Consider the following 17,135-nt stretch of genomic DNA (forward strand, 5'->3'; position numbering starts at 1 on the left):
TCAGGATGTTCAGGCCGTGGACCTCCCTTCCCCAGGTTTTCAGCACGGGGCAAGGTGGATCACTCGAGCATTGCACACTCTCACGCATTTTCGGCACAAGGACACAGCTCCATTGCCAACATCAGGGTATTCTGTGCCCAAGTCTCTTAAGCTATCAAAGTCTCTTGATTCAGAGAGCCTGATATGCCTAAACAAATGAAAAGTTCCTTTACAAAATACTCAAGTCAGGTAAGTCACTCTTCAACCTGGACCCCCTTCAGCCAGACCCAGATCCTTTTTACACCGCAATCTTTAGTTTGGATATCCCTCTTCCGGGCTCAGATCCTCTTCTCCAATGCTTATAGAATATCTTTTCTCAGGTGCGCAGATCCCTTGTCAACAATTAGTCTCCCTCAGCCAGGCTCGGACCAATTACAGTTCCTATTAGCTATTGAAGACTTTCGAATGTGCGCAGGGTTTAGCTTGACCCGTTGTACGACCACTTCCATTTCACAGTTCACAATTTTACACTCTCAGTTGGATACATAACAGAGAACTTTGAATGAGCACTGATGTGGTGCCGGACCACTCTGTACATGGTATCTATCTTGGTTTCAAAAGTTCAGTCACTCCTTGGATATTCAATTATATTAGCATCGCTCATCACATACGCCTCACATTCTGTTCTTTGCAGATTTCTTCATACAATGTTGCCACTTGCAACCTTGGTTCTGACACAGACCGGTCTGCTATCAGTCTCCCCAACCCACCAGCTGTGTGGACTTTACTGGCGCTGCTTTGCTGTAGGAGCCAAGGACAGTACCACAGCGGCAATGGCTCCTCCCCGGCTCGGCTATCGATGCGGGAGAACCTCGGGTACCTTCTGCACACAATGCACCTTTCTTCAGCTTTCATTCCCGGTCTTATGTTTCTTATTCTTGAGGGCTCATGAAAGTAGCAGTTTTCCTCCAAAAAGGCGAAGAGCAATTCCCTCTTTGCAACCCTTTCTGATCTTGCTGCCTTTCTCCTCATATTAAACTGCCATCTCGGAACTGCTTCTTCCTCATGTGTTTTGCTTTGCTCATCGTTGGCTTCCGTGCTCCGCCTTTTATCCCTATGGGGAAGAGAAATGGAGGTCAGGTGTGTGTTGTCAAGGTGTGATGCCCGACTCTGCCTGATCTCATTATCAGGACAGGCTTGCAGGAAAAAGCCAGAGGTATTTCTTTTAGATTTGTCTCAGGGTTTTGTATCTGGGTCATGGAATGAATAGGGAGTATTGTGAAAACTGTAATGTTTTATAAAAGGAGACTTGGAGTTTGGTAAATAATAGTCAGCGGGACGGGGGGAAGAATGACTGGGATGGTGGGTGTTATAGTATTACCGAGTAGGAAGAAAAATAGTGGCGTCAGAGAGACAAGGGAACGTATATTTTGCTAAAAAGAGTATTTTCTTGTTTTTCTCCCTTTCCTTGATCGTCTTCACTTCCTTCAAGTGGATGTTAATTTCAGAGGGTAGAGGTCGGGTAGATTATTGTGAAGAGGTCTGGTAGGGATGGTTGAGGTAAAACAACAGCATCCTACAAAATCTCAGGGGACATCGGGCAAGGACATTAGACTAGAGGACGGGGGAACAGCCTGTCTCACCTAATGGTGTTCTCCTCTTTTGGCATTCTTCCCAGAGCTTTCCACTCAGCTCGGCAGAAAGGGGGAAAAGACCTTTGGGGTTTCCACAGCTGTACTAGTAAGTGAGACATAATGCATTCTGGGACATGTGTGACTGTGGAGACATCTTTACTGAGAGAGACAAGTGAACAATGGTATGTCCATGAGGACATCTGTACTAAGGTAAGTTGTTTTCGGCATGCATGGGTGTGCGGTGTCACCATGGACTTTCTGGCTGTGAAATGCCCCAGCAAATGCAGTGCCCATAGAGACTGCATGCTAAGAGAGGTCTGTAAAGACCTACTAGGGTCCCACTCCATTTCCCACTCCTCACGAGGAATACAAGGAATATTACTGTGGACAAGATCCTACCACTAGTTATTCCCACCCTCAACTCATTGCCGGATACTACTGACCCAGACACATTAGTAGATGTCTACAACTGTACAATCTCTAAAGCCTTAGACAGTATCGCCCGCTTAAAATGCGGAAAGGTAAACCTAGAGCTCACCTGAACTCCTGGTTCACTCCTCAATTAAAAGCCGTGAGAACTGAAAAAAGGAAAGCGGAAGTCCTATGGAGACACCTACCTACCGAGGAGAATAAAACTAACCTCTTGAATCTCTCTGCCAAATACAAAAAATAAATTATTCGTACCAAACAGGTAACCTACAATGATAGGATTAACAAAGCTAGCTCAAGAGACAAGGAACTCTTTGTTATTTTAAGAGAATTAGAAACCCCTGTTCCTCCCACTGACACTTGTGCAAAGGATAAACTCTGGTGTACTAACATTCAGAATGCCTTAACTAATAAAATTGCCCTCCTCCAAAACAAAATCACAGACGAAAGAGCGACCCTATCGAATTTAGATACGTAAGCCAGAACACCAACCTGTACTTCTAAACCTCCTCAAAATTTCAAATGTTCCCAAGTCTCTATCTGTGAGGTAGAAAACATGATTGCCTCCCTTAAACCTTCAAGGTGCCAGGGAGACAGCTGCCCAGCTCAGATATATTAAAGAAGCTGCCAGAGATTTGGCTGCCTTTATTTCCAAATTAATTAATTCATCATTCTCATCTGGCATTGTACCTAGCAATTTAAAGGAGTCCTGGGTCCTACCACTCCTAAAAAAACAATCTCTGGACCCTACCATACCTACAAATTATAGGTTGATTACAACGGCAGAAGTGGGTAGTTCGATTGACTGGTTCACATGGAACTTCGAGATGAATTTAGGCGCAAACCTGGGATGTGTGCGCAGGACTACCTTATCTTTGTGGACTGTAACAAAGGGGTCTGAAACAGAAAGAGCCTGTTGTTCACTAACCCTTCTGATATAAGTGATAGCCACTAGGAAGGCTGTTTTACAAGTCAGGTCTTTCAGACTTGCTTTATGCATAGGCTCAAAGGGAGCTCCCATGAGCTTGGTCAAAACCACATTCAGATCCCATCGAGGGGCTGGGTGAGAGATGGGAGGATACATCCTCTTAACTCCTTCCATAAAGGCTTTAATCACTGGTATTTTCCACCACAATACCTTTTGTTGTGATGTGGTGTAGGCTGACAGAGCAGCCAGATGAACCTTTAGGGAATTGAAGACTAACCCAGAGTCCAACAGGTGGGTTAGATACAACACCATATGTGAGGGTGAGCAATCGATGGGATTGACGCCCTTGGAATTGCACCAGATGACAAATTGTTTCCATTTGCTGGCATAGCAATAACGTGTATTAGGTTTCCTAGCTTCCCTGAGTATGTCCATGCATCTCCGAGGGAGTTGCAGGTGTCCAAACTCTATGATCTCAGGAGCCAGGCTGCTAAATTCAGAGTTTGTGGGCATGGGTGTAGGGTGTCCCCACTGTCCTGGGAAAACATGTTGTATGGGCAGGGCAGCTTGACTTGCGGGGAGAGGGACATTTCCATCAGGTGAGCAAACCAGGGTTGGCGGGCCCACATGGGGGCCACCAGTATCATGGTAACTGGTTCTTGGTGCATCTTGTGCACTATCTTGTTGAGAAGGGTAGTCGGGGGGGGGGGAAGCGTAGACAAATTTCCCCGATCAAGTTATCCAGAAACAGTTCCCCTTGGATCGGTTCTGGGGGTACCTGTAGGCGTAGTCTTGGCATTGGGCGTTCTCCTGAGTAGCGAACAGGTCAATCTCTGGGAAACCCCATTCTGCGAAGACGTTGGACACAATGTCTTCGTGCAGTCGCCATTCGTATTCTTCTGGCAGACGAAAATCTCTGCCGAGTACGTCTGCCAGAAGATTGAGTTCCCCTGGAACATGTTGGGACAACAAAAAGATCTTGTGTTTGAGAGCCCATATCCAAATGTTTTGGGACAGCTTGGATAGTCCTGGAGAGTGAGTGCCCCCTGTTTGTTCATGTAATACATTGCTGTAGTGCTGTCGGTTAGGATCAGCACTGTCTTCCCTTGCAGTTGCACCTGAAAGGCTTTCAATGCTTTGAACACCGCTAATAGCTCCAGTAAGTGTATATGGTTGGACGCTACTTGAGGGGACCACTCTCCGTGTGCTGTCTGCTGAAGCAGGTGAGGCCCCAACCCCGTGAGAGATGCGTCTGTCGTGAGAGTGGCTTCCACTGCAGGGGTGGTGAAGGTCTTCCCCTTCAAGAAGTTTGCTCTTGACCACCACTGCAGAGAGAGAACGAGGGCTGGCGAGACAACTAACAGATCTTCCCATTGTCCGCTGGCCTGACACCACAGCTGTTGAGCCACTCTTGCATGGGACGCATGCGCAGCCGCTCGTGGGGAACCAAGTATATACATGACGCCATCATCCCTAGCAAACGCATGGCCTTGCGTACCGTCACCTCCCGACTGGCTACACATTGAGGAATCTGAGAGAGCATGTTCTGAACCCTCTCGCTGGAGGGGAAGACAAGACCATCTTCCGCCTGAATTAACACTCCCAGAAATTGTTTTACTTGGCTGGGGACTAAGCTGGATTTCTTTTCGTTTATTGAAAAACCCAGGCTGAAGAGGAGATCTAATGTTTTTGGGTGTTTGAAAAACAAGCGTCGAACGAGTCCCCCGTAATGAGCTAGTCGTCGAGGTAAGGGTAAACTGGGACTGATAGTCTGCGCAGGTGTGCTGCTGCCACTGCCAGGACTTTGGTAAACACCCTTGGTGCCGAGGCAATGCCGAAGGGGAGTACCTTGAATTGGTAGTGTTTGTCCTGGATCATGAACCTTAGGTATTTTCTGTGCGCTGGCAACATTGAAATATGAATGTATGCATCTTTCATGTCCAATGTTGCCATGAAGTCCCCCTGTTTCAGCAATGGGATCACCTCCTGCAGTGTTACCATGCAAAACTTCTGGGGTTTTATAAACTTGTTCGCTGGGCGCAGATCTAGAACAGGACGCATGGTGAGATCCTTTTTGGGTACAAGGAAGTACACTGAATAAATACCCTCGTTTACCTGAAGAATAGGGACGGCTTCTATGGCGTCCTTTCCCAGCTGTGCTTCCATATGTGAACTGTGGAGGTCTGGAGAATTCCACGCAATAACCGTGGGCGACCGTCTTTAAGACCCACTGGTCGGAAGTTATCCCCTCCCATGCCTTGAGGAAAGATGTTAATCATCCCCCGACCGGGGAGACATGGGAGGGGACCTGGACTTGGTGGTAATTTCTGACTAGAGGCTGTGGCTCCTCTGGGATTGGGGCCTCTGCCTCTACCTTTGCCACGTTTCTGACCTCTTGAGGGGTAGTAAGTAGGGCTTCCAGATGTTTGATTTGTGTTGAAGTTACCCGTGCCGTAGTTGTTTTGACCAGCACAAGCTTGCCCTCGAAAGGACCGCCGAGAATTAATACCCCTCTGTGAGGAGGGTTTCTGTGTAGTTTGGGGCAAGGACCTTATAGTCTCATGCCCCTTCTTGGCTGCCTCCAATGCTTCATCCACTGCTTTCCCGAAGAGGTTAGTCTTCTCAATGGGTTTATTAATGAGGGAGGCCTGAGTCTCAGGTCTAATTCCCGATGTATGCAGCCATGCGTGTCTTTTCAGTCCCTTGTGCCAGAGACCTGTCTGCTGTTTCTGCAGTGTCCAGGGTGTTCTTCACCACATTCTGGTTAACCATGGCGAGAAGCTTTGTCCTGGCGGGTTCAGGAACCTCCTGGAGGCCTTCTTGGAGCAAGTTCAATTGGGCATCAGCATAGCTTGCTAATAGCGTAGTATTATTAGCAACCCGAATGGTGTATGCAGCTGCTGAAGTGCCACGTTTGCCCAGGGCATACAACCTTTTTGACTCCTTGTCCGGTGGTGATTCTCCCGTGGCAAGGGGTACCCCTGCCCTCTTTCGAGTGGTAGCCACTACGAGTGAGTCCGGGATGGCGTGTCCTTTGATATACAGAGGGTCGGAGGGAGAAGGCCGACTCTCTGGTTCACTGCCCGTGTCTGAGCAGGTGTGACCAATGAGGGAGCTACCCGTCTCTTAACAGAGTTAAGGAGGGGGATGGATTGACTCGCCGGAGGTTTTTCCTTGATAATATCCTCCACGAAATCCTGCTCAGGTGCTGCCTCTTGAGTGGCAATTTTGAAGTATTCAGCTGCTTTTTTCAACATGGAGTTGAAAGCCATTTGGTCATCCACAGGGGAGGCCTGGCGAGCTGGGGTGGACGGAGGAGAGTCTAGGCACAAAATATCAGTGTCCTGATCTTGCTGTGTCCAAGGGTCTTGACCTTCCTGCTGGGTTTCCTCCCAGTTGTCTGTCGTATCCTGTTGATCTTCCTCATAGTTTGAGAAAAAAAGCTTCTTCTTCTTCATTATAGATGTCTCTATATGTGTCCATATAGACCACGTCTTCTTGTTGGAAAACATGAGACTGAACTTCTTGAATGTGGGGGTTAGGGTCTACCCGAGCCCTTTTCGGGGGAGGATGATCAGAAGAACCGATAATCTGCTCCAGCCGATCCATATAACCCTCAAATTTTTCAGTAGTCCATTTAGAGGACCCAAACGGGCCTACGCAAGAAGAAACAACGTTCTCCACACTGTGGCGTCGCAGGGAACCTCTCAGGGTGTCGGAGAGAGGCTCTTGACTATCTACGTAACTTTCATCGGAATCGAGGACCAAATCTGCCGAAATCTTATTAGAAATAGTGGAAATACTAGTAGAAATATCATCCGCGGCACCAGGAGGCCTAGCGGTCGGTTTTCCGGGTAGAGGCCTAGCTGTAGTTTTCGGGCCTGCTGAGGCCTTGGAAATCGTCAAAGGTCGGGCTCCCGAACTTCGATGCGTGTAGGTTTTGGAGTAGCACCCTTGGTTTGTTTTGATTGCCAAGTCACAATACTGTGCTGCTGATGCGGGGAAGGCTTTGGATCTGAACTATCCGAGGGAACCGGCAAACTTTTAGGCGGCCCCGTTGGCGATTTTGCCTTTTTCAACGAAGGCGTCGAAATTGCCATAGGGGTTGTGTGCTTAGCGCAATGCGCTTGTACGCCCCTGTCGCCGGGTGTAGTCCCTGTAGCAAGACCAGAGTCAAGCCTGCAAGGGTCAGGGACGGGCGTGGACGGGCGTGGCGGACCTAGAAGTGTCTTCCTCAAGGTCTATAACATCTGCGTTGGACGTTTGGTCATCCGAAGTACCCCCGTCGCTTTACACGGTGCTCCTTAAGGGTCTTGGGCCGAAGGAGTTTGCATGCCGCACACCACTTCTTGTCGTGCTCTGGGGGGAGACCCTTGACTCCTGTGCAAAAAAACTAATAACCCACATGATAAAAGGAGTATAGGACAAGGACATGGAGGCCCTGTCATTCCAATGCATTTCCAGCATCACAAGGTCACAGCTGAACTGTAGAAGCAGTGCATATGCATATAGCAACGGTCTGAATGTAATGTAATGAGAGGTCACTATGGAAGCAGTCTGTACATGCTCCGATTTAAGGCTATGAGAGATCACAGCAGAAGCAGTGTGTGCAGAGTCTGTGTCCAGGGTATAAGAGGTTATGGCAGAACCAGTGTGTGCAGAAACTTTCCCCAGGCTATCAAAGGTTATAACAGCAGTAGTCTGTGCAGACTATCTCCAGGCTATGAGAGGTCACTGCAGAAGCAGTGTGTGCATAAATGGTGGCCAGGCTATTAGAGGTTACAGCAGAGTCCTTGTGTGCATAGACTGTCTCTGGGCTATTCAATGTCACAGCAGAAACACTGTGCAGAGACTGTCTCCAAGCTATCAAAGGTCCAGGCAGAAGCAGCCTTGTTTAAGGCTCTGCAGATGGGTCATTGAAGCTGAGTATATACATACCTATAATGTCTTCAGCCCGCAGTTTCTCCTGCGCCGCCTTCCATCGGTCATACATGTAACTTCCAAGATCTGTTGCTTCAGCTAGATCACTGCACATGTTTTTTGTTGGTCTTTTAGTGTACAGTCCAATTGGGAACTTCAGAAGCAACTGCATAAACATTTGTTCTTTCAATGACTTTTTACTCTGAACAGTTGAAGTAGCAATTCCTCCTTGAGACCTACAAGAAAATGACATCATTTATAGATGTTTTCATTCAGACGAAGCAATTCATGAGCCAATAAGGAAGAGATGCAGTAGCAGTATATGCATATTCAGAAGAGGCAATGCATGGGCCAATGAGGAATGTAGCAGCGTTGTGTGTATCTAGGAGAAACAATATATAAATCAATGAGGAAACCGAACAGGCAATACATGAGCCAATGAGGAGAGATCCGCGGCAGGAGTATGTATGTATCCAGAAGAGGCATTACATGAGCCAATGAGGAGAGAGATGTGGCAGGAGTATGTGTGTATCCAGTAGAGGCAATACATCCGCCAATGAGGAGAGAGACACATCAGGAGTATGTGTGTATCCAGAAGAGGCAATTCCTGAGCCAATGAAGAGAGAGATGCAGCGATGTAGCAGGGCATGTGCGTATTCAGAAGAGGCAATACATGAGTCAATGAGGAGAGAGACCAAGCAGAAGCGGAAGAGGCAATACATGAGCCAATGAAAAGAGATGAAGCAGCAGTATGTGTGTATCCAGAAGAGGCTATACATGAGACAATGAGGAGAGAGACACAGCAGGGTATGTGTGTATCCAGAAGAGGCAATACCTGAGCCAATGAGGAGAGAGAAGCAGCAGGGTGTGTGTGTATCCAGTAGAGGCAATACATGAGCCAATGAGGAGAGAGATGAAGCAGCAGTATGTGTTTATCCAGAAGAGGCAATACATGAGCCAATGAGAAGAGAGATGCAGTAGAAGTATGTGTGTATCTAGAAGAGGCAACACATGAGCCAATGAGAGAGACACAGCATGAGTATGTGTGTATCCAGAAGAGACAATACCTGAGCCAATGAGGAAAGAGACGCAGCAACAGAATGTGTTTATCGAGAAGAGGAAATACATGAGCCAAAGAGGAGAGAGACGCAGCAGGAGCATGCATGTATCCAGAAGAGAGAACACATGAGCCAATAAGGAGAGAGACACAGCAGGGTATGGGTGTATCCAGAAGAGGCAATACATGAGCCAATGAGGAGAGAGATGCAGCAGCGTATGTGTGTATCCAGTAGAGGCAATACATCAGTCAATGAGGAGAGAGATGCAGCAACAGCATGTGTGTATCCAGAAGAGCTAACACATGCACCAATGAGGAGAGAGATGAAGCAGGAGTATGTGTGTATGCAGAACAGGCAACACATGAGCCAATGAGGAGAGAGACGCAGCAGGAGTATGTGTTTATGCAGAACAAGTAATACACGAGCCAATGAGGAGAGATACGCGGCAGGAGTATGTATGTATCCAGAAGAGGCATTACATGAGCCAATGAGGAGAGAGATGTGGCAGGAGTATATGTGTATCCAGTAGAGGCAATATATACACCAATGAGGAGAGAGACACATCAGGAGTATGTGTGTATCCCGAAGGGTCAATACCTGAGCCAATGAGGAGAGAGATGCAGCAATGCAGCAGGGCATGTGTGTATTCAGAAGAGGCAATACATGAGCCAATGAGGAGAGAGACAAAGCAGAAGAGGCAATACATGAGCCAATGAGGAGAGAGATGCAGCAGGAGTATGTGTGTATCCAGAAGAGGTAATTCACGAGCCAATGAGGAGAGAGACACAGCAGGGTATGTGTGTACCCGGAAGAGGCAATACCTGAGCCAATGAGGAGAGAGAAGCAGCAGGGTATGTGTGTATCCAGATGAGGCAATACATGAGCAAATGAGGAAAGAAATGCAGCAGGAGTATGTGGGTATGCAGGCGAGGCAGTACATGAGCAATGAGGAAGAGATGCAGTAGGAGTATGTGTGTATCGAGAAGAGGAAATACATGAGCCAATGGGGAGAGAGATGCAGCAGGAGTATGTGCGTATCCAGAAGAGGCATTACATGAGCCAATGAGGAGCGAGACGCAGCAGGAGTATGTGTGTATCCAGAAGAGGCAATAAATGAGCCAATGAGGAGAGAGAGACACAGCAGGGTATGAGTGTATCCAGAAAGGGCAATACCTGAGCCAATGAGGGGAGAGACACAGCAGGAGCATGTATGTATCCAGAAGAGACAACACATGAGCCAATAAGGAGAGACACACAGCAGGGTATGAGTGTATCCAGAAGAGGCAATACATGAGCCAATGAGGAGAGAGACAAAGCAGAAGCAGAAGAGGCAATACATGAGCCAATGAGGAGAGAGACGCAGCAGGAGTATGTGTGTATCTAGTAGAGGCAATACATGAGCCAATGAGGAGAGAGACGTAGCAGTGTGTATCCAGCAGAGGTAATACATGAGCCAGTGAGGAGAGAGATGAAGCAGAAGTATGTGTGTATCCAGAAGAGGCAATACATAAGCCAATGAGGAGAGAGAAGTAGCAGGGTATGAGTGTATTCAGAAGATTCAATACATGAGCCAAGGAGGAGAGAGACAAAGCAGAAGCAGAGGAAGCAATACATGAGCCAATGAGGAGAGAGACGCAGCAGGAGTATGTGTGTATCCAGAAGAGGCAACACTTGAGCCAATGAGAGAGACACAGCAGGAGCATGTGTGTATTCAGAAGAGACAATACCTGAGCCAATGAGGAAAGAGACGCAGCAACAGCATATGTGTATCGAGAAGAGGAAATACATGAGTCAATGATGAGAGAGACGGAGCAGGAGTATGTGTGCACCCAGAAGAGGCATTGCATGAGCCAATGAGGAGAGACAAAGCAGGGTATGTGTGTACCCAGAAGGGGCAATACCTGAGCCAATGAGGAGAGTGAAGCAGCAGGGTATGTGTGTATACAGAAGAGGCAATAAATGAGCAAATGAGGAAAGACATGCCTCGATGCAGCAGGGCATGTGTATATTCAGAAGAGGTAATACGTGAGCAAATGAGGATAAAGATGCAGCAGGAGTATGTGTTTATCCAGAACAGGCAATACATGAGCCAATGAGGAGAGAGACACAGCAGGGTATGTGTGTACCCAGAAGAGGCAATATATGAGCGAATGAGGGGAGACATGCAGCAGGAGTATGTGTGTATCCAGAAGAGGCAACACTTGAGCCAATGAGAGAGACACAGCAGGAGCATGTGTGTATTCAGAAGAGACAATACCTGAGCCAATGAGGAAAGAGACGCAGCAACAGCATATGTGTATCGAGAAGAGGAAATACATGAGTCAATGATGAGAGAGACGGAGCAGGAGTATGTGTGCACCCAGAAGAGGCATTGCATGAGCCAATGAGGAGAGACAAAGCAGGGTATGTGTGTACCCAGAAGGGGCAATACCTGAGCCAATGAGGAGAGTGAAGCAGCAGGGTATGTGTGTATACAGAAGAGGCAATAAATGAGCAAATGAGGAAAGACATGCCTCGATGCAGCAGGGCATGTGTATATTCAGAAGAGGTAATACGTGAGCAAATGAGGATAAAGATGCAGCAGGAGTATGTGTTTATCCAGAACAGGCAATACATGAGCCAATGAGGAGAGAGACACAGCAGGGTATGTGTGTACCCAGAAGAGGCAATATATGAGCGAATGAGGGGAGACATGCAGCAGGAGTATGTGTGTATCCAGAAGAGGCAATACCTGAGCCAATGACTCGAGAGACAAAGCAGAAGCAGAAGAAGCAATACATGAGCCAATGAGGAGAGAGACGCAGCAGGGTAGGAGTGTATTCAGAAGATTCAATACATGAGCCAATGAGGAGAGAGACAAAGCAGAAGCAGAAGAAGCAATACATGAGCCAATGAGGAGAGAGACGCAGCAGGAGTATGTGTGTATCCAGAAGAGGCAACACTTGAGCCAATTAGAGAGAGACAGCAGAAGCATGTGTGTATTCAGATGAGACAATACCTGAGCCAATGAGGAAAGAGACGCAGCAACAGCATATGTGTATCGAGAAAAGGAAATACATGAGCCAATGATGAGAGAGACGGAGCAGGAGTATGTGTGCATCCAGAAGAGGCATTACATGAGCCAATGAGGAGAGAGACAAAGCAGGGTATGTGTGTACCCAGAAGAGGCAATACCTGAGCCAATGAGGAGAGAGAAGCAGCAGGGTATGTGTGTATCCAGAAGAGGCAATACATGTGCAAATGAGGAGAAAGATGCAGCAGGAGTATGTGTTTATCCAGAACAGGCAATATATGAGCCAATGAGGAGAGAGACACAGCAGGGTATGGGTGTACCCAGAAGAGGCAATACCTGAGCCAATGAGGAGAGAGAAGCAGCAGGGTATGTGTGTATCCAGAAGAGGCAATACATGTGCAAATGAGGAGAAAGATGCAGCAGGAGTATGTGTTTATCCAGAACAGGCAATACATGAGCCAATGAGGAGAGAGAAGCAGCAGGGTATGTGTGTATACAGAAGAGGCAATAAATGAGCAAATGAGGAAAGAAATGCCTCGATGCAGCAGGGTATGTGTATATTCAGAAGAGGTAATACGTGAGCAAATGAGGAGAAAGATGCAGCAGGAGTATGTGTTTATCCAGAACAGACAATACATGAGCCAAAGAGGAGAGAGACACAGCAGGGTATGTGTGTACCCAGAAGAGGCAATACATGAGCCAATGAGGAGAGACATGCAGCAGGAGTATGTGTGTATCCAGAAGAGGCAATACCTGAACCAATGAGGAGAGAGATGCTTTGATGCAGTAGGGCATATGTATATTCAGAAGAGGCAATACATGAGCCAATAAGGAGAGAGACACAGCAGGATTATGTGTTAATCTAGTAGAGGCAATACATGAGCCAATGAGGAGAGAAACGTAGCAGTGTGTATCCAGCAGAGGTAATACATGAGCCAGTGAGGAGAGAGATGAAGCAGAAGTATGTGTGTATCGAGAAGAGGCAATACATGAGCCAATGAGGAGAGAGATGTAGCAGGGTATGAGTGTATTCGGGAGAGGCAATACATGAGCCAATGAGGAGAGAGACAAAACAGAAGCAGAAGAGGCAATACATGAGCCAATGAGGAGAGACACACTGCAGGAGTATGTGTGTATCCAGTGGAGGCAATACCTGAGCTAATTAGGAGCGAGAAGCAGCAGGGTATGTGTATATCCAGAAGAGGCAATACCCTAGCCAATGAGGAAAGAGATGCAGCGACAGCATGTGTGTATCGAGAAGAGACAATACATGAGCCAATGAGAAGAGAGACGCAGAAGGAGTATGTGTGCATCCATAAAATGCAATACATGAACCAATGAGGAGATGCAGAAGATGTGTGTATCCAGAAGAGGTATTACATGAGACAATGAGGAGAGTGATACAGCAGGAGTATGTTTCTATCCGGAAGAGGCAATACATGAGTCAATGAGAAGGTGGACGCAAAAGGAGTATGTGTATATCCTGAAGAGGCAATACATGAGACAATGACGGGAGTGACACAGCAGGAGTATGTGTGTTTCCAGTAGAGGCAATAAATAAGCAAATGAGAGACACACAGTAGGGTATGCGTGTACCAGAAGAGGCAATAAATGAGCCAATGAGGAGAGAGATGCAGCAGGGTACGTGTGTATCTAAAAGAGGCAAAGCATGAGTCATTGAAGAAAGAGACACATCAGCAGTGTTTATGTATGCTCCAAGAACATGTCCGCACCATGTGTCTGAGAGAGCTTAGGAATGTCAGGATGCCACCCCTACTCCAACAAGCCCACCCTTACAAGACAAATGAGGAAAGGCAACCAAAATGTGTCCTTCCAGAGACAGGTGAGTACACTATATCTTCGAGAACTCGGGAATGCCAGCTTCTTCTCCCAGAGCCAACGAGGAAAGGAAGCAGTATGTCTGTATCATGCCATGAGCAGGCCAGCACCCCTCATGTCTCTGAGGCTGGCAGGAGCCCAACGTCTTCTCCCAGAGCCAATGAGGAAAGGAAGCAGTATGTCTGTATCAAGCCAGGAACAGGTCAGCATCCCATGCCTGAATGATGTCTGGCACCATTCTCACCCCTTGGGGCAAGCACCCAGCCAATCAGCACACCACACTGCATTTATGTCAGTTTCGGGCAGGGCTGTCTCATTCTTTGTGTCACACACACAGACACCAGACACCCACAACATGAAATGTATATTGGTCACTTAGAGACAGTTTGGAAGGGCAGAATCATCAGTAGTTCTACATCCTCCCAGAGATCGATCAAAAACATAGATCTAAGGACTAGTTATTATAATACACCTTGTGTATATCACACAGGGTCAATGGTGGGATTACCAGTTACTCCTAAGTAAAACCCAGTGCTGGAACCTGCCGCCAGACATTGTTCCTATGTGAAAATAAGCATATGTCCATATATGGTTAAGGCATTGCCAGTGCAAGGAAGATCCTTAAAGCCACACAGGATATGGCCAGAAAAAAACAAGTGCATTTAATGCTAAGCACACACCTGGAGAGTTTCCCTGGGAGCTGGACTGTACAGCTTGAATGTGGTGGACTCCACCGATTTGATGGCAGCAGAAATGCGTTTTATAAATGCCACCCTAAGCCCCATACAAGTGTAGGGTCATAAGAAGACACTGCTACCCTCCAATAAACCTGACAGTGAAGCTCTGTCTATGATCTCCAGAAACCAAATGCTTGGCTGCCAGGGTAAGATTAAGAAGGCAGCTCTGCAGAAAGCCTTTACTCCTGCACCATCTGAAGGCCTTGCTGGACCCAATACTAGCAGGGATGCCAGCAATAGCAACAATACTTGCTCACGCCAGCAGCGGTCTAAGACATTTAATGATGAAACAGCCCCTCCGTTCCACCAGGGTGCCTCCAACCCAAAAGGGCTTTTCCTCTGAACTACTGTTGTCGTCCACCTTCACCTTCTTCACCTATTCACCAGTGTTGCGCTCCCATCAGATCTGTCTGCATAGTACTGCATTGTTAGTAGCTTGAATTCCATGTCTCACCAGTTGCCTTTTCACCCTGAATGTCCACCCCCAACTGTTCCCAGATGTCACCAGGTCTTTGTCACTGAAATTTCCACTCAGAAGCAGCTGAAGAACACAGACTGCAAAGTCAGCGAACATTTGACATTTATTCCACTCAATGAAGCTTTGCAGAAGGTGCCTGAGGTGCTCAACCCCTCAGTCCTATTCTCCCCATGGAAACTACTCAGCATCAGGACTGTGTACAGCGATTCCAATCTGAATTATGAACATCATCCGAGCGGTAAAGCGTTCTTTCATCAATGGGTGACATTTCTATGTCTTTTTTTCTGAGTACATTTTATTGAAAAAACTCAGCGAAATATATAGGGTGGCAGGGTGGAACAGTATATACAAGGGGTGGGGTTGATCGGGAATAGATAAAAACAATAGGGGTTGGGGGCTTAGGAAGGGAACCCCCAAAAATAAAAAATACAACATTTCAATTAGTTTTTTCAGTAAAAGATACTCAGAAAAATATCCATCGAAATTTCACCCATCGATGAAATGACATAGAACCATCCCAGTTTAGTGGTTAAGGAATCGTAAACCGCTGTTGGGTAAACATTGGTCCAGCCCCCACCCAGGACACCCCTTCACCACGCACCAACTAAAATAAGACCTGGTGAGCCGTATGCACACTGTTTATCCCATAGTCAAACCTAAGCTAACAATTAGGAGACCCTAAACTCATACTCCATAATACTTCCAATGTTTTACATTCCCTTTCAATTTGCATAAAGAATGTATCAACTTGTTTAACGTCTATTAAGGCATAGAGCTGTGCCGACATTCTTTACTAAAAGTAATTTCATGTTATGCAGTACTGTTGCAGGCCCCACTCTGCTCCTGCGAGATTGGTCTTAAATGCATGACCTCCGCTATCGGATTCCTAGGTGCCCCTGCCCTGCCAATGGCACCATGCTCTGACCACCATATCCAGGATCTGGGAAAACATCTAGTATTGCCTTACTATCAATCAGACTCTAGTATTGCCTTACTATCAAGCGTACTGTACTGCTTGCCTGATTGTGTCTTTCTTTAGGTTTTCTGTGAGAGGAAATACAAGGAACTAGAGTGTCTCACATTTGCAACATCGTTTAAAGGCCCTGAGTCAAATGGATCCTAATAGGTTAAGAGGTATGAATCATGACAGATTTATTGGTAGTGGTACTATGAACAGCACTCCCCACTCCCCACAGGAAACCGTACAAGTCTTGTAGGAAGTGAAAAAACAAAATGAGATTAGTAGAGCGTTCATTGGTGGCGGTAAGCAATCACTGATTCTAACTGGACAAACCATACCTTTATACGTACCGCTTGAAGATTTGATTAAGCACTTGAGCAGCTCGACAAAATGTCCTCTCTTCCACAAAGCACTTCTGCCGTGCACCATTCCCATTTGTGTGCGCCAAGTATCTCTTAATAAGCACTTTCTCCTGTCTAGTGCCTGTATCATTGACTTCCTTTTTCAAAGCTGCCCGTGTTTCTAGACCACTGGCTGAATGTATGCCGTACCTAATTGAAAAGATGACATGATGTTATGCATCAGACATCCCTGCATATCATGCAACTATTCACGCATTAAAAGTTACATTCCTCCAGATGTTGTGTCTGGAATACGAAAATGAACTAGTCACTTTATAATGCAGGAAATACATTTAGTTTCCCTTAATCTCACTCCTATATGTGTGAAAGAAGAACTCAACTTTGTTAGCCCACCCACCTGTAGCCCCCATCCCAGAAAGGCTTTAGGTTGAAGTGAATTACCAGTAGGCGCTGTGTGCTCGCGTTTCTCCACATTATGGCCAACACCATGGCACTCAAAGGCTACAGGATTCCATATAAAAGCTGCCACGGGCAATGTAGAGCTGTTTGTAAGTGTAGCAACACAACACTCACTGGCACATGAGAAACTGGGCATATATAGCTTTTTAGAGATTTGTTTACGGCTCAAAGCTTTCTATAATAAAGTGTGCATGATAACGATCGAGAAATGGCATGGGCAAATGAATATGCAGGTATCTCCTACTGTCCGTACTCTATGCAAGTACCCACTCATGCCCCTGCTCCTCACGAGTACCGTAAAGGTGAGAAGCGATACCCGCGGAGGCAGCCCTACCGAC

At 46.8% G+C, this 17,135-nt stretch overlaps 1 protein-coding gene across 3 annotated transcripts in view; it reads right to left on the reverse strand.

Annotated features, from left to right (window-relative positions):
* LOC138528629 (uncharacterized) overlaps positions 1-17,135 on the reverse strand; it is a 306,819-nt gene that overhangs the window by 6,714 nt on the left and 282,970 nt on the right. For 2 of the 3 annotated variants that reach the window (XM_069640439.1, XM_069640438.1), the window contains 2 exons: positions 16,327-16,527; positions 7,909-8,126 (listed from right to left, as the gene is read on the reverse strand). In XM_069640439.1, the coding sequence (XP_069496540.1) occupies positions 7,909-8,126; positions 16,327-16,527 (419 nt within the window). Of the gene's footprint in view, positions 1-880; positions 1,094-7,908; positions 8,127-16,326; positions 16,528-17,135 lie in introns of those variants that run through there. The other variant, XM_069640440.1, reaches the window with a different exon arrangement.

The sequence above is a fragment of the Ambystoma mexicanum genome, chromosome 7q (genome assembly GCF_040938575.1).
Source record: "Ambystoma mexicanum isolate Mex_15411 chromosome 7q, UKY_AmexF1_1, whole genome shotgun sequence".
NCBI lineage: Eukaryota > Metazoa > Chordata > Amphibia > Caudata > Ambystomatidae > Ambystoma > Ambystoma mexicanum.